Below are 22,084 nucleotides of genomic sequence, written 5' to 3'. Positions count from 1 at the left end.
AAATTGAAATATATTGAACACGGTGTGTAAAGGCTATATTTTCAACGTGATTGTTGGAGATATACATGCAATGATTTTTTGTTTTTTTAGTTATAAATATTTATATTTATATTCTTTAATCACATATTACCATAAAATCGATATGTTTAATTAATAATCAAATTAATCGAATAAAATGTCATAAAATTATTTCTAAAATTTTTAAATCAAACAAGTTTTCTAGTTTTTGTTTTGAGAAACAGACATTCAGAATGACAAATCAAACGTGTTTTTTACAATCTGAACATAATCACTCAAAATAAAAAACAGAAAATAAATTCAAAACTAAAAATAGAAAACAAAAATGAAAACCCAACGCAGGCTTAACAATTGTTCATTTGAAGAATAAAACGATCCACAGACCTGCTTATCTAGCAACGGGTGGCCCGGTTGACCTTAATCGAGTCCACTCGGGAATGACTCGAGTCAATACAATGCTTTATATTTGCTATCAAATCAAAAATGTAATTCCAACTTGTCAGAGGTTCCCATTTAGCAAAAGCGCGCGAAACCAAACAATCCCTTATTCGCACAGTTTACATTTCTTCCCTAAAGTGCATCTGTACAGTTCTTACAATCACCGTCGACGACAATGCCGGAGCTTCCGGAGGTGGAGGCGGCGCGTCGTGCCATAGAGGAGCACTGCGTTGGGAAGAAAATTGTGAAATCGGTGGTCGCCAATGATTCCAAAGTCATCGACGGCGTCTCTCCGAAGGACTTCGAGGCATCGCTCACCGGGAAAACCATCGTCGCTTCCCATCGCAAGGGCAAGAACATGTGGCTTCAGCTCGATTCCCCACCTTTCCCCTCCTTCCAGTTTGGTATTATCATTACTCCTGCTTCTTTAAACCCTAGAATTCGTTTATTATTATTATTAATTTTTTTTTTCAAAAGTTTTGCTTTTTGCTATTATTTCCACTGTAAATAGTATTATTTTGGTTTTATTAGAATTTCAGGTACCTTATTAATCCTATTTCAGTGTATATATGCATATAAAATGTTATCCCACTGCAGTATTGAACTAAATCTAGATGATGTTTAGCACATGCAAGGAAGATTAACAAACATCCAAATGCTTTTCATCTATAGTTTTTAAACCAAAGAAATATTCTTAGTATTTTCTTTAATAATGTTGTACATTTTACTTCATTAAATGAAAATGTAAAATGTCTTTCGATACTGAGTTAATCGTTAGTTTATAATTGTTGTATACGGAGGGCATTTTTATAGTGAAAATGTATTCATTTCTGGGAAATTGTAGGAATGAGGCAGTTAGAATTTGTTCCCTGTAGATAAAAACATTTAACTGCATTACAAAACTTATCCTTTCTTTATTTTTTTATTTATTTTTATTTTTTTTATAAAATCCAGTGCTCTAATATGGAAAGTATGCAAGCTTGTGTTATATTTATAATTTTCAACAGGAGAATAACATTATAAAATTTTAGCCTTCATTTACCATGAAGTTTGTATCTTAAATAGTACTCTGTAGGTTTAGTTTTTATAGGTAGGTTCTAAGAAACCTGTGCTTAAGGAATTTAGAAGAAATAGGAAAAGCAAAATTGTCAAATTTCTTCTTCTTCTTTTATCAACAATGCTCTGCTTCTCGCTAATCCTGAACAACTTTTGCCACATTATTGCAATCAAATGAAAAATGTAAGAAAAGAAAAATCTTGAAATACAGTGTTTGATTTATCTTGAACTATTATTTGGATCCTCACAGAGAAGGATCCAAGATCGGACTACAAGCTGGACCAATATGTAGAAAAAATAAATTTACACATAAAAAAAAAAAAATTTTAAAAAAAAAAAAAATAAAAAAAAAAAAAAAAAAAAAAAAAAAAAAAAAAAAAAAAACCTGGCCAGGTACAGCCTAGCCCAGTTCCCTGATAGACCTCCAAGTTATTCATTCATGTTTGTTAAGCCATATTCTAGAGTGTTCCAAATCGAGTTAGTTATAAGGGGTAATTTGGGAAATAAGGGGAGAAACGGTAGTATAAATGTATTAGAGGAAGGAGCAGAATGGATCATCCACACACTTTGTTCAAGGAAATAGGAGAGACCGGGCCTCTCTAATAGCTTTGAAACTTGTCTATTATTTTGAAATTCAATTAATCATCTTATATACTATTTATTGCCAGCGAAGGAATCCATCACTTAAGCTACAACAATTGGGATTTTATCAAAATGGTATCAGAGCAACTATTTTGGCCCTGGGGGGATTGCATCTGATGAAAAAAGGCAATTAGAAGTTTGGGTTATTAATTTGGAAATAAGGATGGATGGACTGCAATCAGAGTTTGCGGTAATGAAATTTGAGATTCAAAAGGGTATGTCACTATTGATGGAGAAACCTGATTTCATGATGAAGAAAGGGGGAGAAATTCACAGCAGATCAACCTACACAATATGCAGCAACAGGAGCATCATCTCCAGTAGCTATTCGATCTCCTATAAAATCAACAGTAGGGAATCAGTTCTCAAATTGGGAGAATTGCTTGTCACAATGGCAGGATGAACTGGGCCGTGATTATCGGCACAAGTTTGAAGTGTTGGCGAATCCCGGACTAGAATATCGGCAGAGAGGAGATGAGGTGAGAATATTGGAATGGCTTAACGGCGGCCATATCTGCAGAAAGGGAAGAGGCACGAGTCGACTATTTTTTAGCGCCAAAAGTGATAATAAACTTCTAGACTTTGTGGTAGTGGCAGCTTCCTTACCGGCAAATTTCATGATTTTAAAGGAGGCAGTGGATGTTGATTTTCTCAATTGACTAAGGGCGGAGAATTGGGCAGAAGGGAAGATTCTAAAGCCTCCTTGTCTGGGCAAATTCGGGATCTAGCCCTAAGGATTGAAGACCCTAAAGAGCATTTTAAAAAGTTCCAAGCTATTTTAGGCCTATATAAATTCAACTACAGCCCAAGCATAAGTCCCCATAATTTCAACCTAAATAGCAATCCTAACCTACCCAAGTTATCTTCCCAGATAGCGTATTCAATTCACCAAGTAACCAATTTCGTGACGGCTCATCGTGTTAAAAAATTAGACATTTTGTGGGTAGAGGCAATGGGATATGGAGTTGCCTTGGATGCTATACTTATGATAATCGCTCGATTGAGTGAGTCTGTCCATTTCAAAGGGCGAAAACATCCCGTTTCTGCTGTGATCGTGACAGGAGTTTTTGCAAAGGAAATTATGTGGTTGTATGATGAATTCATAAACTTCCACCTTGAGGACAAGGTGGATTTAGGGGGGCGAGTAATGATAGACCCCCAAGTTATTCATTCATGTTTGTTAAGCCATATTCTAGAGTGTTCCAATTCGAGTTAGTTATAAGGGGTAATTTGGGAAATAAGGGGGGAAATAGTGGTATAAATGTATTAGGAAAGGAGTAGAATGGATCATCCATACACTTTGTTAAGGGAAATAGGAGAGATAGTCCCCGGGCCATAATTTGCAGAGATGCAAACCCAGGAACGGGTAGCCTCCGTGTCAATGGGCAATATTGCCACTGTGCAATGGGCAGAGACGTGTGTGGAGCCCTAATTGCCATAGACCCCCAAGTTATTCATTCATGTTTGTTAAGCCATATTCTAGAGTGTTCCAATTCGAGTTAGTTATAAGGGGTAATTTGGGAAATAAGGGGGGAAATAGTGGTATAAATGTATTAGGGAAGGAGTAGAATGGATCATCCATACACTTTGTTAGGGAAATAGGAGAGACCGGGCCTCTCTAGTAGCCCTGGAACTTGTTTATTATTTTGAAGTTCAATTAATCATCTTATATACTATTTATTGCCAATGAAGGAATCCATCAATTAAGCTACAGCAACTGGGATTCTATCATCTACCCCCCCACCCCAAAAAAAAAAAAGCCAGTCCCTGGTTCCTCATATGTGCCATTATGATTTATGAACAATAATAATCTTTTTTCCAGCCTTTTTATATTTTGCAAATCATTCCTTGTTTTATGCAATATTTATCTTGAAACTAAAAAAAAAGCTAAATTTCTCTCTAGTAGTTACCAACTCGAGTCCCCTTAGGCCACTGAGGTGAGTACCCGGCTGTAAACTTCAGGACCGTGTGGGATTAGTGGAGGTGTGCGTAAGCTGGCTCCGACACTCACGGTCATAAAAAAAAATGTTAAATTTCTAGGTTCATTATCTTGGTTTAAACTCCCAGCATAGCATCCCAAAAGACAAAAAAGAAATTAACATCTTAAATCATTGCACCTGTTTGATGCTCATTCTTGCCAATTTTTTCTCCCTTATCTCATTCTTTTACAGTGTATATTCAGAGAAAACCTGCCAGCCATTTAAAACCGTGTCAGACATGTTAAAAGTATTCAGACTGCCGTCGCAATTATTGGACAAAATTGCCCTCAGCTGGTCGAAGACATTTACTTCACTGCCCTCCAAAGTATTAACCCGGTAGTACTTCCGTCTCTCATAGTCACTTGCGACTTTCCCCTTTGGCTCTCCCTCCAGTAGATTGGTTTCCACAGTCGACCATTTGGATTCGTATTTTCCGATCATATTTCTACAATCCGTGCCTGACATCGCCTCCCTCCACCTCCTCTTCACTGAACTTGGCATTGACCTCAATCTTTGTCCGAGCGTCAGTTTTTCCTCCGACCATCGCAGCAACGAGGGGAACACCTTGGAAATGACGAACGACGGATCTCATGGTCATGGGTTCTATTATCCTGATCACATGGTGAGCAATTTTATCCCTCATTTTCCTTCGTTCACATGTTCGTTTGGTCCGATTTCTTCTGCCCGTGTGTCGAAGCGTGCCCTCTTCCAACATTTTGTTCAAATTAACCGTGAAATTGCTTCCGACCTTTGTAGTTATTTTCGTATTTTTAATTTTTGTAATACCCGTTTTCAACAGTAGTTTGCTTGTTTATCCAGAATTTGTGTTAGGGTTGCGTAATTGATTCTAGCCATATTGTTGATCGAATTGTTCAGTATATTTTCTGTTTTGAGGTTAGAGACTTTGTTGTTTGGTGTGCATTATTTTGGTTAAAAAAATGGCAGTAAGCTGCCACCACTTCGATTTCAGATATAAAGAGCCGCATATCTTCCTGTCTGAGACGTTGCAATTTTTCTGTTTACCACACTATAGTGTGGGCTCGCTTGACCGGTTTGACTATCCATCATAGAACCCGCAGGAGCCTCAGCCTGTGGTCCGTAAGACTGCAAGATGGGACCCGATGGAGCATAGAATCTTCATTGAAGTATGCGAAATTGTCATTGCCGAAGGGCATCGACACGGCAAATGCTTTTCAACTACGGGCTGGATACGTATCCATGAGTTGTTCAATAGCATAGCTGGGACGGACTGGACCGTATCTCAGCTTAAGAATTATTGGGGTAAACTGCGAACGGACCACAAGCATCTCTTCGAGCTGCTAAAATCCAGTTGCATTCAATACCAGTCGAAAATCGGTAGAATCATTGGCCCCGAGCACTGGTGGGAAGTAAAAATAAAAGTACACGATAACACTCCCCCTCATTGTTCCTCAGCTTAGTGACTTTTAGAAGCAGAAGAAGTGAATGTGTTAGACTAGTGCAGTGGAGCAATGAAATACAAGTTCAATGTATAACACCGAGTTTTATAATGACAATTTCGAAGTTTGGCATATATGTTGGCTACAGTATGCGTATTTGGAGTTTTGGGCATATATGTTTGCTATGAAATACTTATTTGGAATTTTGGTGAATTCACTTGCATATTTGTACGAATGTGATATTCACTTAATGCTCTTCCAGCGTTACAAACGTGAGCCTTGATTGAAATGTGGATTTGAATTTGGTGTACAATAGACATATAAATGAACTTATGTGTTATGTAAGAATTTAAACGTTTATGATCAACTCGATGAACATGAGTTTCGGTCTTGAAGATGTTAGCTTCACCTCTCTGTACTGTGATGAAAAATGAGTTATATGATGCCTTCAGCTTCATTTTCTTTGTGATACGAAATGTCGTGGACCTGGTCTGTCAATTTCGTCATAAAGCAAACTTTGTGATACTGTCATTTGGTTTACGTTATTCTTGCAACACATACATTTTTCTAGTACTGTCGTTGATGTGGATTATTACCAACTACGTACATTTCTCTTTTACTGTCACATGACGTCCCTTTTTTCGTGTTACATGTCCTTTTAAGAGAACCGAAAATACGTCAAGTACAAGAACATGAACTGCAGTGAGATCTATGACATGTATGGGAAATTGTTCGGTGACGCGGGGGATTCCACCAAATACGCACTGTCCCCATCAAAGTTGTCCAATGGGGATTCGATTTGGGCACAGATAGCGATAAGGACGATGGGGGTGACAAGTTGCCCATCAATGCAAAAGGTACAGATTTAGTGACAGTCTGGTCGACTATGGAGCATACTCGTCCATGAACATATCCGGGAATCGCAGCGGAGATAAAAGGAAAAGCAGACGGGAAGGACAAAGGAAAGAGGAAAAAATACGGTGCCAGAGGTGTTTCAGCATCTCTTGAGCAGATGGTGAGTGTTGGAACGGATCTTGCCTCCATTGCAAGATCGCATCAGAAGGACGACATGTCTATCGACGACTGTGTGAGTTAACTACTATCGTCAGGACACGTGGATGAGGGGTCGCCGCTCCATATGTTTGCTTTGTGGTTCCTAAGTGTCAAGGATAATTGAAATTCGTATCGTGCTGCTAAGACACCTCTCCTGCGGTTTAAATTTATTGAGTACTGCTTCGAGCGCGACAATCAGTCATTCCCACGTAAGAGGTGATCGATAGTAGACCTATTTATGCACTGTGGTCTGTATTTCTTCTGCTTATTCGTATTTCCCGTTCTTGTGTGATGGACATTTTTTTTTTCATGTACTTTTTTTGGCAGACAGATTGTCGTTGTGGATTTCAATTGAACTGTTTTTGTTATCTTCCTTTATCTAGTACGAATGTGAACTGCACAACAATTCATGCATGTTTAGGAACTGTGTGCTTTTGCAGGGAATATTTAGGAACTGTGTGCTTTTGCAGGGAATAATATTCCCTGCAAAAGCATGATAAAGTAGGTGGGAAGTTGAAATGATTGGGAGAACATTGTCCAAGGGTTCATGAGTGGTCAAGTTTTTTTAATCTATAAATTAGTTAGGAGTCTCATTCAACTGCTCAAATGTAGAGATGTTAGTAGGATGCGAAGGCTAGTATAAGAAACCCAAATAATAGTTAGCATTTCTTACGAATTTTTTTCGGGCTGCCTTCCCTTTCGAAGTCACAACCTTCATACCTTTATATCACCAATTATGAAATTGTTTTTCATGGCGGTCCACTCAGCACGTACGTACGCATTGGAAGCAACAGATGGTGACATCGAGTTTATGTCTGATTGGGATATGAGCTCTGATGAAGATGTGTTGCGGTAGTTGGAGGAGGACATAATCATGTGATTGGAGTATTGTGGAATTGTTGAGCGCATTGTGCGCGATTACTTGGCACCAAATACCGCTCGTCGGCATTCAGATCTTTCGTTCGATCCAGTAGCGTTCTCAGCATGTCCCTTCCGTAGACGTTCCTACTGTCGTCTTCCAAGTATGCACTGTCTGACACAATTGACATTAGTATCAAATAAATCAACTCAGAATTTCTGGCGTTACCGTAATAATGTTTAGCATTCGAACTAGTAAGAATGAGTAAAATTTGTTACCCTGGTTCATCTGTCGTTATGAAATCTCTAATTGTTCGGTATTTTTCCATGTCATAGTCTTCTAAAGGACGACTTGTTGATGATGAAGACTGTGCACTTCCTCTTCCTTTTCCTTTCTCTTCTCAACCTTTGAGCATGTTCGATTTGTTGAGACGTTGACGTCTCCTGTTCATGATCAATAGGATTTGGACTTGCATGGGGAGAGATATCTTGCTGCATAGAACCTATAATGGCTTCCATGTTCGATTCCCAGTTTGATAATCTGTTCTGCATATACTCAGTATGTTCGTCAATGTATGATCTCACGGAACATAAATTGGAATCCACATAACACCGTATTTGCTCTTGTTGCTGTTGAAATAATTCTTCTTGTCTTTGCAGAACTGTCTGATAATGGGCTTCTTGTGTTTGCGATTCGTGGGCCATATGACTCTGAAAGAAACCAGATAGAGAATTATCTATGTACGAATGTAAACCATGTTGCATGTAATTTTGCAACGATTTGGTCTGTTCTTTGAACAACAGCTTTTGGTTGTCAAGGATCGCGTGGTTTAGGGCTCTTGATTCTTAAACAAAGTCTGCCTTCAAGTTGCCACATAGATCGGACACATCTGATATTGTATGCTGCCTGTACATATCAAACATTTCTTCCAAACAGTCTTAAGTTACATATTTTGAGGTACCAGAAGCAGAACTAGGTCCAGCTCCAATTGAAGTTCTCGGTGTACCACCACTTGTCGCTTGCTGCGCACGGATGTGATCCGGTAATGGTTGTGCTACATTATCCAATTCTCTGTTGACAATGGCATCTAGTATACTATGTTCATTGTCAGCTGGCAGTGACAAATTTGAGTACCATGGTGTTTCTAATTCTTCTTCGGTAGGTTGCAGCACTGCAAGGACTTCGATCTGTAATCATCATAAATAATTTCGTCTCAGCAAATTTTTCAATGTCAAGTTTTACCAATCTAATGCAAACGTCATTGTACGTTGAAATTAAAAAGTCATACCTCTTTCATATTCAGAAATTCTTTAACAATCGCTTCCTTCAGTATTGTAGTAGGCCTTCACTTGTACATTCGTGGAATCTGTGCCGTTTTGTACCTACAGCGTCCAAACTTTTGCCCGATCTGTGGAAATGCTTCATATATCCAATACTGCAACAGAATTACAAGTAAATGTCGATGTATATAATATATTTTTTTTACGAAGAAATTATACGGAGTACAGAAACACTTAGAATATGAACAATATAACTGAAATACAAGTGGATAGCCTTGTATTGCATACTTACATTCTGTTTGTCGATTTTGTTGCATCCTTACTACTCGTTCCAATTGCGACTCTTTCAACGAATTTAACAAAACAAAATATGCGGTACGGCCCCATGGATACGTAAGGAACGCATTAAGATGTTCAACCATGCCCAACGTTCTATAATCAATTTGTCTTGAAGTCGATTTCAGCACACACTCCACCAACATAACTAGTCCCAACTTAAATTTATCTTCCTCGTCTTGGCACATATGGAAAGTTTCAAAAAGCATTCTATTGCTAATTTTTTTGCCCTCATTGAAGTATTGATCTCTAAGACGATCGTTATCATAGTCAATTTCAATGGATGGTTCATGACAAGGTAGTCCAATAATTAGGCAAAATTCTTGTATGCCGAACCTGGCAACATGGTCATCTAACCGTACTCAAAGTTCATTATTTTTGCCACAATGTACAATTCGTATTATAAATTCGTGTACCAACTTACTACTAAATTGTTCTTGTTGTCCCCTGAACATACCTCCGTAAACAAATCCACAAAAATTACTACACAGTAAAGAACATTGTTGATTGACATCTATGAATTCTATAAAATCTTTAATGTATTCACGATTTGGATACCGGACGATGGTAGCAGAAAATCACTGATCTGGTGAGAGAACGTATTGTAAAGATATCTGCGTAAATTACACAATAATGAATATTTTCAAACGAATATATTATTTTGTTTACGAAAACCCAATATAAAAAATAAACATAAAAGAAGTGTACAATTGATCGTAAATTATATTGTTAGATAAATCTATTTTTATTTACAAAAGCACATCCTAAAACCTGAGAACAATAAAAAGAAAAAGAAAAAAGGGAACAACATTTCTCACGGTGTGTGTCACGGAGGTGTGTGTCACGGAGATTGTACAGTTCCGTGTGTGTTACGGAGACAGTGTCTCTGTGACACACACGGAGACAGTCTCCGTGACATGGACAGCGTCTCCGTGTCACGGAGACGTAGCGACACTTCAGTAGCATTTCTGTCAAAAAAATTATGCCCCCGTGTCGCGAACAAATTTTTTTCTTCGACAACTTACTACTAAGTAGCACAAATGTTGAATAGAAATTTTGATGTGCTTACCTTTTCCAATCGAATGGTTACATTTTTAGAGTAAATGTGTGAGAAGCTTTCCATTAAATATATGTTGCCGAATGAATGTTACCAATGAGATTGTAGTTACAAAGTGTGGAGAGTGAATGAACGTGAAATGTGTGGATGGGAGAGTGAATGTGAGGATAATGAGTGATTGTGAGAAGGACTCTGTACTTAAAAGTGTGCATGCATGTGACAAGTCCTTGCAAATTGTGTGGAGAGGATTGGATGTCAGTAACAAAGTTGTTGTGTTATGAATAATTGAGTGAATGGTTTGGATGGATTCTGTATGAGAATATATTCACGTGTTGTTGTGTTGTCAATTTTTTTTACACATTCGGATATATATCAATGACTTTTTTACACATCAATATTGTGACTTGTTGTCTTGCAATAATTGGAACGTTTCGAAAAACTTTAATTTTTTTTAATTTATTAAAGCTAACGGAGTTAATCAAAACAATATCTATAGTGAATTGTAATTGCATTACAAAGATCCAAAGAACTATCACGTTTTGACCGTGTTTGTGGTGTGTCACCATGTATGCATTGACATTTCATGGTGTTCTTAAATAAAATATTATAAATAAAAATATCTCAAAATTTCAAAGTAAACGCGTTTTTCAATTTTATGTTTTGGAAAACAGTTTCTAGGAATGACAAAAATAATGTATTTTCAACAATTTCAAAACATGCACTCAAAACACAAAACTCAATGAATTCAAAACTCAAAACTAGAAAATTGAAATACAAAGAGAGCAGACCCCAAGTATTTTACAAAATTGTATTGGTTGTAGTTGGTAACATTTAAATGCATGTGTAACTGAACTGAAGAAGTGGAAGGGCAAAAATGGAAAATAAACCATTCAAATATTTGACTAAAAACATCTATTGCATGTTTCCACATGCATTGTCAGGAAAGGACTACCTTATCTGACACGAGTTGTACAAAAAGTTGAAATAATGATGATTAAAAATGGGCAAGAATTCAATTGAATGGGGGCCAAACAAGCGCATTATTTTACTGGTTATTGTACAACTGTTTATTCAAGCGACCTATTTTCGGATTATCTCTGCTTTGTTACGGCGTCTACTGTCCAGAACAGAGATCTTTAAAAATAGAGGAAGACAAAGTTCAACTTGGATATTTATGACTTCGTTTACATATTGATATAAAGTAATTAGAAACTTCTTTTAGTATTTTCCTCAACTGTACTAAACTGATGCACTTCTTAAATTTATTAATTATTTGTTTTTAATTTACTTTACTTCTATACATATTCAAGATTCAAAATGGACATGTGACCTGGGTTGGCTATTGAAATTGCACTTCATTTGACCTAGTTTTTTCTCCATTATGTTTTATAGGAATGACAGGAGCTATATATATCAAGGGAATTGCTGTTACTAAATATAAGCGGTAAGTGATGTTGCTCTTTTGAACAGACAGTATAGCTCTTCCTTGCATTAAAGTGACATTTTACTAACAAAGTAGGTTGGGGCATTAGTTTTATTTGATGTTGCATGATTGCAATGGCTAGTATTGCAATTAAACAAATAATTGATTTTGAAATCTGAAGTCCTCATGCATATCCTTGAAGTCTTGATATCTTCTCAAATAGTGTTATTTATCTTCTTTGCAATCTTCTCATTGGGTAATTTCATCTTTGTGTATTAAAATTGAACTTTTCCTTTGCTCCCAGAAGTCTTTCGACTCTTTTATGGCCTTTTGACCTTAGGTACTTTGGTTCCTGGGGACCTGAGGTGCACATGGGGATCAAGGGGTATATGTGGTTTAATTCTGTTTCGATGGTTATTATTTTGAATTTCTACATAGTGGTTCTCTCGTCCATAAACATATAGAATATAGATCCTTCAATTCAGCTGCATGAATCTGTGTCTGATCATGGGAAAACTGTCAATCACTTGCTTCAATATTTGTGAATGAGTATATTGTTGTAACGAATAGAGAATGCATGGTGAAGGACAACATCACACAGTTTCTTTCACCATCGAGAAATTCAATTATGTTTAGTGATAATAACAATGTACTTTTGCTGCTTGCAGGTCTGCCGTGAAGGATACGGATGAGTGGCCTTCCAAGTATTCCAAGTTATTTATTGAAGTGAGCATTCTTTATCTACAGTATAATTACATTTTAAATGCCCTCATGATACAGTTGACCATTACTTGTTCTAGATCGCTGTATTTGTGAAATTTATTAGTGTGCTTGTGTATATATACAAGTATATGTTATATATGTATGCAGTATATACCCAGTTACATGCATATTTATAACAGTTAATTATGTCTATTGTGTCTGACCTGTTGTTATAGGTGCTATTACATCACTTGATATCATATATGTTTAAACTCTTGGAAGAAACTTACATGGATACTTCCTTAGTTTAGATGCACTTATTGACAGTGCTTCTAAAGGTGTTGATTTCTCAATTGCTGTGCAGTTAGATGATGGGTTGGAGTTTTCATTCACGGATAAGAGGCGCTTTGCTAAAGTTCGCTTGCTTGACAATGTAATGGCAAAATTATTTATATGACCAGTGTCTTTTTAAAGCCTTTTTGCTTGGAAAGTGATTTTCGCGATGCTCTTGTAATAATTCAATTTTTACAGCCTGTTTCTGTGCCCCCAATATCTGAGCTTGGTCCTGATGCGTTGTTGGAACCTATGACTGTAGATGAGTTCTACAACTCCTTGAGCAAGAAGAAGATTGGAATCAAGGCTCTTTTACTGGACCAGGTTTGCCCTTGTGTTCACCGGGAGGGAAGATTAAGCCCTTGTTTGAGCCCCATTTTTGGTTGAAAATGTATTTTGGAATAGTGATTTTTTGAAAAATGTGTGGTCAAAAAATAAGGAAAAATTTTCGATTTACGTGTAATATTATTTTATTGAAGAATGTGTGGTTGAACAAAAGAAAGGGAAAAATGTATTTTGATAAAAATGGTGCTCAAACAAGGGCTAAGTATTTTTCTTAACAGTTATTGTTCTAGGAGTATCTCTATGCATTTGTGCAGTAGAATCATCTTAAAAATTTATGCAATACAAGCACACATTTATAATATAATACTTCAAAGTTAATGCATGTTCACAAGTATTTTTTTAATATTTTTTGGTCCAAAAATACCAATACTATGAAATAGTAACTCATGCTAATGATAGATGTTAGCATCTTTGTTAACTAGATTACATTATTTTATCTTCCATGTGCAAAACTTGAGGCCGAACCAACCTGATCAAAAATCAGCACGTCCCTAATTTTTGAGATCAAACCAACCTACCATCTTAATAGTGTTATATATTAGAACATACAAGCAGATCAGATTTCTACCTGGAATTAACGTACCGGTAAAAAAGCACAGAACAGTCTTCTAAACCAACAAAATTAATTATAAGAGGGTTAATGTTACTAACAGCAAATTGGGAGTGAATATTGAAGAAGCCTAGGATTGGAGGTTCTAAGAGAGTTAAATGCTTTGTTTGAGTGAAGAAACTGGAGAAAGTGTCAATGAGGTCTTGGTCTAGTTATGAGGAAGACCCAAGCCAAGGACAGCATAAAGCTAGAATGCAGCTCTCCCAACAAAGCAATACAAATTTTAAAACCAGAAATTACTGGTTCAAGAGTGGGCTGTTGGAAGGTAGTGCAGCCTATAAATCACATGCTACTATGCTAGTTCTTTGACATTTCAATTTTGGTGATTGATGGGTGGGAGAAGATTGTTGTGTGGGGGGGGGGGGGGGGGGTTTTAATATTGGGAACAAGTTTGCATCAGTATTTCATAGAAATCTGAAACCATGTTTTAGTCCAACCTCAGATAGGATTGGTGGGTTTTTACAGGGGGCCAGTCAACAAATATTGGCTCCAAAAATTGTCATTTGGACAAGAAATCATGTCTAGTGTGAGTAACCTGGGTAGCTGATCTAGTTGAGAAGTTGTTTATGACGTTCTAGACAGCTTGTGTGCTAAATCTGATGTTGGGTCTTCTTGTTTGAAACTATAAGTTTGGCACTGAAAGTCGCCAGTCAAATTATACAAAATGAATTTTTATTGTGACTAACCTCTAAGGCCAATAGGCTAGGCATTACGAGTTTGAAGTCTTTCTTGAAGTTCTTTCTTTGTTAGTACAGCTGTAAAAGACCACTGTTCTTCAATTAAAACGTGGCCAATTATGTTTACTTGACATTTGAGTGACTTCATAATGTTTGTGTTCGTTGTTTGATGGGTGTTTGATTGGACATGTTACCGTTAAATGAATGGAGAAGAATTACTACAGAAAGTTGTCAATTTTCAGAGGTACTAATTTATTAACATATATTTGTGGCATCGTTTCTGTTTAAAGAATATAGTTTGTATCCCATGCAGATGAAGTTTTTGTAGGATAACGTGTCTCAATGTTGTTCGTGTTTATAGTGCTTGGACTTCTAGCAAAATGACAAGTTGGAAATTTTAAGAGAATATCTGGGTGGCTTAGCTAAAAATTAAGCTCCAAATGTGTGACTTGTTTTTGGTGTGATCCCACTTAAATTCAAATATGCCACAGATTTGGTGCTTATTTTTAAGCATAAGCCACCTCAAACATGCTCTAAATGCAGTTTTGATGGTTTCCCATTTGTATAAACAAGCTTCTTGTCTTGATTAAGATTTGTTGAAATGCTGGTTTGTTTTCTTCAGTAGTTTTGATTTTTTAGACTACTATTTTCTTTGTGCAGAGTTTTATCTCAGGCATTGGCAATTGGATGGCTGATGAAGTACTATATCAAGTGAGTATGCTTTACTCACCACCCCTTATCATCTATTTCCTTTGCGAGAGAAATATGGTTATTACCATTCCTTGTTAAATTCATCAGAACTGATTGTCTAGTTGTTGTTGATTTTATTTATCCTGTTAAGTCAGCATACAGATCGTGAAAAAGTAATAGTGGACCTTAGAGTTCAGGCATCGATCATACAAGGAATAAGTATCTAGTCTAGTTGTCAATTAACCTACTCTAATTGAATATGAACACACAATAGATAAATGAGATGGATAGTTTATATTAACAACCTAAATTGTCTTACTAATCTTACTAATTGGTTGGAAGCATTTGTGAAAATTAATCGAACAAACACTATAACCCCATATACCTTTACATTCTTCCATCTTAATATCAATTTCATAATTTGACAACACTTGTTTGAGTATGAAGATCAATATTCTTATCTTATCTAGTAATCTTTTTCGAGTAGGATTAGATCTATTCCCATATTTTGAGTCGATAATATACATATCATAAATGCGAATATATAAAGTTGCATTAAATTAAAAGAACATCTATTTGGACAATGCAAAGCATAAACAATTATCCCTAACGTGTATATGACCTTACAATGATTGCTACTTGTGCTAAATTCTTATTCCTTCTTCCAAATGTCAATAAAAATCATACATCAATTCAATAAGTGAGCGATTAATACATTAAACTCTAACATGGATTAAAACCATACCAACATCTGGTGTCAAAATAAAGAATTTAATATATAGACTTCAAAATATATGGTTCTAAAAATTTTCCTTGCATCTATACAACTAGTCGGAATCATAATAATACAATAACACCAATTAAATGGGTACAACATCACCCGAATTCGAAGTATAGGAAGAAAGATGGAAAAGAGTCTTGATCTTAGATTCTTTCAGGAGTTCTTGATTTCTCTCCTTTGATGATCTTCTTCTTCAAACCCAAACTATAATGGATGAAAAGATACGGATTTGGTGAATGGCATCAAAAACTTCATCAAAGCTTTGTAAAGATTTGGTGAACACTCAATATATGTTGACCTCCAATGGCTCTTTTCTTTTTAATGATTGTATATCTTTATGTACTAGAGCATCCAAGCTTCTTTCCGCTTTAAATTGTTGATGAAGAGTTGTATTTATAGGACAAGGATTAAGTCAAAATTTATGTTATTAATTGCTTTCCAAGAAGAGGTTGGATCAAAATAGGAAACAAAATAATTTTTGCCTTGTATAACCATACTTACCATGGCTATAAGCCAAAACATTCTAGTCATTAATATATTGCTATCACATAAATTATAAGCCTCGGATTGCAAGGCTTTATTTTTCCTCTTATAGATTCATTCAAGTTGGTCTCCGAATCAACATTTTTCATGCGGCCTTAGTCCTTTCTTCAAGCTTATGTCCAACTTCGATCATTTTTATCCTAAAACTCCAATTTTGACGTCGAAACTACCAGCATATTCAAGATTGGTCTCGAACATTCATAATCATTCAAAATTGGTCCTCAAGTTTCACAAGTTTGCAATTTAGTCTCCAAATTTTTCGGGTCTCGAACATTCATAATCATTCAAAATTGGTCCTCAAGTTTCACAAGTTTGCAATTTAGTCTCCAAATTTTTCGAAAGTTGAGTTTGAACTCCCAAACTTGTGAATCATCTCTGATTGCTCCATTATTGCTTCTAATTGATCAAATGCAATCCGTTTGATCATTAATTTCTTCGAATCAACTCCAATATAGCTTCAAAAATGCCCTTTTTCATGCCAATTGCATCCAAGTGCATTTAAGTCGGGGTTTTACCTACAATTAACATAGTCAAGTACAGAAGCCCAAGTAAGTGTATAAACTACACTTATCACTAGTTGCTGAATTTTTCTCATGTGGTTAGAAACTGTATGACTATTCTTTCCATACAGCTATTGGACTATGCATGCCTGAGTTGCCTGATTTACTCGCATCCATTTCTATCTTCAATTATCTCAGTATATCATAGTTTGATCTAATAAAGTTATACGGTAAAACTTTATTAAACTGTCTGTGGTTTAACAGGCTAGGATCCATCCTCTGGAAACTGCTTCCAGTTTGTCCAAAGAAAGCTGTGTAACGTTGCTCAAGTGCATTAATGAGGTGTGTAATTATGTTTTAATGTGAACTACTGGCTTCATTCATATCATCTTCAATGAAGCGTACATTCCATATGGCTATTACTAGAGGTCGTACTTTTAGGTTACAAAGTTTGCAGTTAAAGTTGATGCTGACTGCAGCCGCTTCCCTGTTGAATGGATGTTTCATTTTCGGTGGGGCAAAAGGCCTGGAAAAGTTAATGGTAAGATTTTTTTGACACATATAATCATTTTGATGTTAATTGTTTTCTTACAGGTAATTGAAGAGGCCGTTGAGGTTGGGGCAGATAGTAGTCAGTTCCCCAGTAATTGGATTTTCCATTCCCGGGAAAAGAAGCCTGGAAAGGCTTTTGTTGATGGTTTGGCTCCTGACCTGCACGATATTCTTTCACGTGGTGGTGTTATTTTTCACGTGCTTAATGCTATTTGCTTTAGTGAACTTGGATGATTATACCAAACACAAGGAATCATATCTTGAAACCCGCTAATAGTTTCTAGCTGTAGATTTATATGTTGTTTCTTTTATTGATTCATGCTTTTCGGTAATCTGCCTCTTTCATTTCATAGGGCTTATTCATTGTCGTCCACATTTCCTGTTCTAGTTTCAAATTAAATTATTATATATAAGACAATTCGTAAATTCATAAAATTGATCATCCAATGGAAGCTAGACTGTTAAACGAAGCACATGCTTTAGTTCTTCACGGAGGAAGAAATAAAACATACAAGTCCTCTTAGTTTGCCAGCTGTATTCTTCAAATTTGAGAGTTTTCAGCTGCTTTTTATTAAATTCTCACAAACCAAATTTCATGTCAGGGAAGAAGATTGAATTTATCACTGCTGGTGGCCGAGTACGTCTCTCTTTAATGTGCATTGATCTATGTATTCACTTTTGTTGTAATGTACCTGAAGTTTGTGTTTTTTCCTCCCCAGACGTCGGCCTATGTACCAGAATTGCAAAAGCTGAGTGGTAATCAAGCTAGGAAAGTAGTGGTTGAATCATCCAACAACATTGAAGAATCAAGCAACGAGGAAGCGACTGATTCTAGGAAATCAAAAGTCCCAAGAGGAAGAAAGGCTACGGTTAAGAAACCTTCCTCGAAGAGAAAGTCCAAGGAAAGTAATGGTGAAAGCAACAGTGATGACGATGATGATAAAAGTTTAAGGAAGGAACCCCCTTCAAGAGGCAAATCCAAGGGAAGGAACGAAAATGATGACCAGAAGAAGAAATCTAAAGGAAAGAAAACTCCCACGAAGAGAATTTTCGAGGAAAGTGACGATGAGGATGATGTAGATAATGCTAGTGGGAGTGGCGATGATGATGAAGAGGATCACAAGGTGATGTCCAAGAAACGAGGAAAGGCTGGGTCACTATCGAAGGGTAAGGTTGGATCAGGTCGAAACGGGAGGCAGCAGAAGAGAGTGGCAAAATAGTTTCGACTGCGGAATATTACATTGCAGTAGTTCGCTCTCTTTTGTGTTTTGGAAAGAATGGAAACAAGTTTAGGTAAGCATCGGGCGCTAGCAGTACTTGCGATTTGCTGATTTTCTATGAATTTGGGGCGTAAGTTAATCCTCCTTTTTAAGTGTTATGTGGATGTTTCTGTAAGTACTTTTGGCTCAAAACTTTGCATAATTTTCGTCTGAGTGTGTGCCAATGTCCTTCGTTGTTATTTTTGTATGGCAACATGGAATCATTACACATTTTACGACTGAAGATGGTATTTACCAGTTAAGTAATACTATTTGTACATCATTGTATATATAATGGTATACAGATAGATGATATGGGAGAGAGAGAAATCCAATTATTATGATATTCCTCTTTCATGTCATTTATTTGTAACTATTATGTATACAATGATGTACAATTAATATTATTCTGAACAGTTTTGTCATTTTTGGGTCGGCATGGGCTGTAGTTGGTTCAACTCTTTTGTAGACTCTCGTGCTATAGTTGAGTGTTTTTTTTTTTTTTTTAACCAAAAATAAAATAAAAAATGTTGATCCCAGTTGCTCGGTTGCTGTTTGGTGCCATGACTCACATGTAATAGGCTCAAAATCATATTTCTTTTGGTTGGATTATTAACAGCTTGAATTATAAGGTGCTTCAAACAAATTAATATTTTCGACTACTGAGAAACCTCGAACTATTCTTTAGAAAGAATGTATAAGAAATAATTAACAGAAGTCTTCCATATTAGTTTTTTTTTATCAAGAAATAATTATCTATAATTTGATTAATAAAATGGATTAGCATGTAAACCCTCCAGTTTATCTTTATTAATTATGGTCAATTTTACAAATCGAAGTTATTCTACAACAAACAATAGTGAAAATATCCGCAACAGTAATTATTTCATAAACAAAAACTTGATAACTCTGAAAAAATATTTGAATACGGGACTCAATGCTAAAAACAAGTGTAAACCCATCTAATTCAAAAAATTCCTACTATAATCAGTACTAAATCATGCCCAAAACAGTAAAATTTCATGTCTATCTCTCGTGCATATTATCTTCTATTCCTTAGTGACAATACTTGAACTTGAACCGCTGCTGCTATAGCCATTGCCATCAGCGTTGCTATTGCTTGCATCATCACCATTTGTGACCTTTTTTGCCGCTTTCTTGATGTTGAAAGCCAAATGAATTTGGGAATTTTGGCGATATCCCCATAGTTGAATCCAATCACCTTTTTCCAAATTGTTTGCTTTCACCAATTTACTCCAATCTTTTTTAAGCACAACCATTTTCAAAGTACCACACCTCCTCATATGCAACGTATAGTATTTACCTTCCGGATCAATTGTTACAATCTTGACATTGCCTTGGTTAACTTCTACTTATTGTAATACCAGTAGGCATTCGGGTTTCTTCAGTTCAACTAGGCCCGTAGTTCCGACGGGTTCTCTGTCCCTGTGGGGATGAACGACAGAAGTTTTCTTGCTCCGCTAGTGTCAAGAATTCCATTAGTTTTTCCTCTGCTGTGAGAAAGAAAAATCCGGTTTTGATCAAACTTGGTATCAGAATCTGTGAGCCGTTTTTGGTACAAGAAGGTTGGCACGGTCCCTCCATTCAACCATATTTCTTGAAAGATTTCAGGAAATGGCTTTGGCTCATCTTGTACGATATTGCTCTTCAACTCTCTTTTTTCTGGGGCTTTCTTTTGCTTGAACAAGGAACCATAGCGAGAGGTTGCAGCATTAATGGTGGTTGTTGATCATGAAGAAGAAGATCTTCAAAGAGGCTAAGTGGAATGATATTCTTCTTCTTCTTCATTGGAAACACTTTAGGAAGAGGAAGATCAAGATCTTCATCATCAAATAGATCGAAAGAAGCTCTCTTCTTCATTGTAGACAAGAATGGAATTTCTATATGTATCTATTTCTTGTTTGCAGTAAATTCTTTGTGCAGAACTGAATAGGGGTATGTTCATTCTTATAACTAACTTACTATGCCTACATGTGGTTCAGCTAAACAACTATATTTTAATTTAAGTCAAAATCAACAATTAATTTTAATCACATATTTTTGGGATCTACATGTTTTTCAATCACATTTCATTAATTTTTTCAAAATCTGCTAAAATTCTAATTTTTATCTAAATCAAATTACCGAATTTTATTACATGTTCTATATATAAGAAAAAATAACTTCATAATAATTCGAAATTGGTCCATCTCAAGTTCCAAAAGTATACAATTTAGTCCCAAAATATTTCAAATGTTGAATTTCACCCAAAAACTTGCGAATTCTTCCAATATCCCACTTTTTACTTTTAGTCACTCTGTGCCATCAGACCAATCTTTAAATTCTTCGAACCAACTCCTAATTAGCTCAAAATCGCCCCTTTTACACCAATAGTATCCATTTCCGAGTTTTTCTACAATTAACATAATAATAATGTACCGGTTTGCAAACTTCTCCAATATCAGTTATATGAACACTGGAAATTAAAGCATCTTTACAATTCCGGTTAGTATATTGGGCTAGAAAATGGTTGGCTGCCACTACAATAGCTCTTCGTATTAATGTGCCAATTTGTGAAAGTGTTAAACACTCTAATGACACAAGTTTACACCTTTGCAGCAATTATGTTTCATAAAGCTTCTTTGTCTTCGTCTGAGCGTGTGCCAATTTCTTTCGACGTTATTTTTGTATGGCAACATGGAATCATTACACATGTTACGACTCAAGATGGTATTTACCAATTAAGTAATGCTATTTGCACATCAGGGGGGGGGGGGGGGGGGGGGGGGGAAGAGAAATTCAATTATTATAATATTTCTCTTTTTCATGTCATTTATTTGTAACGATTATGCATACAATGATGTACAATTAACATTATTCTGAATGGTTTGGTCATTTTTGGGCCAACATGGGCTGTGTCGTTGGTTAAACTCTTTTGTAGACTTTTGTGATAGAGTTGATTTATTATTATTATTATTAATTTAAAAATTTTAACTAAAAGTAAAATAAAAACTGTTGATCCCAATTGCACGATTGCCGGTTGGTGCCATGACGCACATGTAATAGGCTCAAAATCATGTTTCTTTTGGTTGGATTACTAACATGTTTGGCTTGACTTATAAGGTTCTTCAAACAAATTAATATTTTCGACTACTGCGAAACCTCTAACTATTCTTTAGAAAGAATGTACGACTTGTGATCTCTTATTGTATCAATTTTCATGATTTTCGCCCACCTCAAACAATTTTTACAAGAGTAAACTGTTCGTATCCCAAATATATTTCATCACATCCAACTATAAATTTTCATTTATAAATAATTTAAAAAATAAATATTTTGATAAACATAGTCAGGATTGAAAAATAATTCAAAAATTTTACTTGTTCATGTTTATATTTGTTATATACCACTTTGTTATTGTCACTTCTTATTTTATATTTCATTCACCTCTTTAAAGATGAGTTTCACATACTGTATTCACATGCTATTGAAGACTTCGGACCTGAAGAATATTAAAACTTGTGCACATTGTG

General features: G+C 35.9%; 1 protein-coding gene across 3 annotated transcripts; it reads left to right on the top strand.

Moving 5' to 3' along the window:
- Window positions 1-497: 497 nt before the first annotated feature.
- Window positions 498-18,965, top strand: LOC111391247 (formamidopyrimidine-DNA glycosylase). Of its 3 annotated transcripts, XM_023016416.1 has the most exons (11): window positions 498-860; window positions 11,529-11,580; window positions 12,228-12,285; window positions 12,626-12,694; window positions 12,793-12,918; window positions 14,887-14,937; window positions 17,005-17,082; window positions 17,182-17,281; window positions 17,345-17,437; window positions 17,895-17,929; window positions 18,012-18,965. In XM_023016416.1, exons 1-11 carry the CDS (start codon window positions 632-634, stop codon window positions 18,510-18,512), a joined length of 1,392 nt encoding a protein of 463 aa, XP_022872184.1. In that variant the 5' UTR covers window positions 498-631; the 3' UTR covers window positions 18,513-18,965. The 3 variants fall into 3 exon arrangements, with proteins under 3 accessions (XP_022872184.1, XP_022872183.1, XP_022872182.1); XM_023016415.1 differs by lacking the exon at window positions 17,345-17,437; XM_023016414.1 differs by lacking the exon at window positions 17,182-17,281 and having other exon boundaries at window positions 499-860; window positions 17,335-17,437.
- The last annotated feature ends 3,119 nt before the right edge of the window (window positions 18,966-22,084 follow it).

This window comes from Olea europaea, unplaced genomic scaffold (assembly GCF_002742605.1).
Source record: "Olea europaea var. sylvestris unplaced genomic scaffold, O_europaea_v1 scaffold769, whole genome shotgun sequence".
Classification (NCBI taxonomy): Eukaryota; Viridiplantae; Streptophyta; class Magnoliopsida; order Lamiales; family Oleaceae; genus Olea; species Olea europaea.
The sequence above is the reverse complement of the archived record's forward strand: the minus strand, read 5'-3'. Positions and strand labels throughout refer to the sequence as shown.

Excerpts from the sequence above, each read along its gene's own strand:
- LOC111391247 (XM_023016416.1), top strand. The coding sequence starts at position 632 with ATGCCGGAGCTTCCGGAGGTGGAGGCGGCGCGTCGTGCCATAGAGGAG. Across the intron at positions 17,083-17,181 it reads TGCTCAAGTGCATTAATGAG|GTTACAAAGTTTGCAGTTAA; the intron begins GTGTGTAATTAT and ends TCGTACTTTTAG. Across the intron at positions 17,930-18,011 it reads TTATCACTGCTGGTGGCCGA|ACGTCGGCCTATGTACCAGA; the intron begins GTACGTCTCTCT and ends TTTCCTCCCCAG.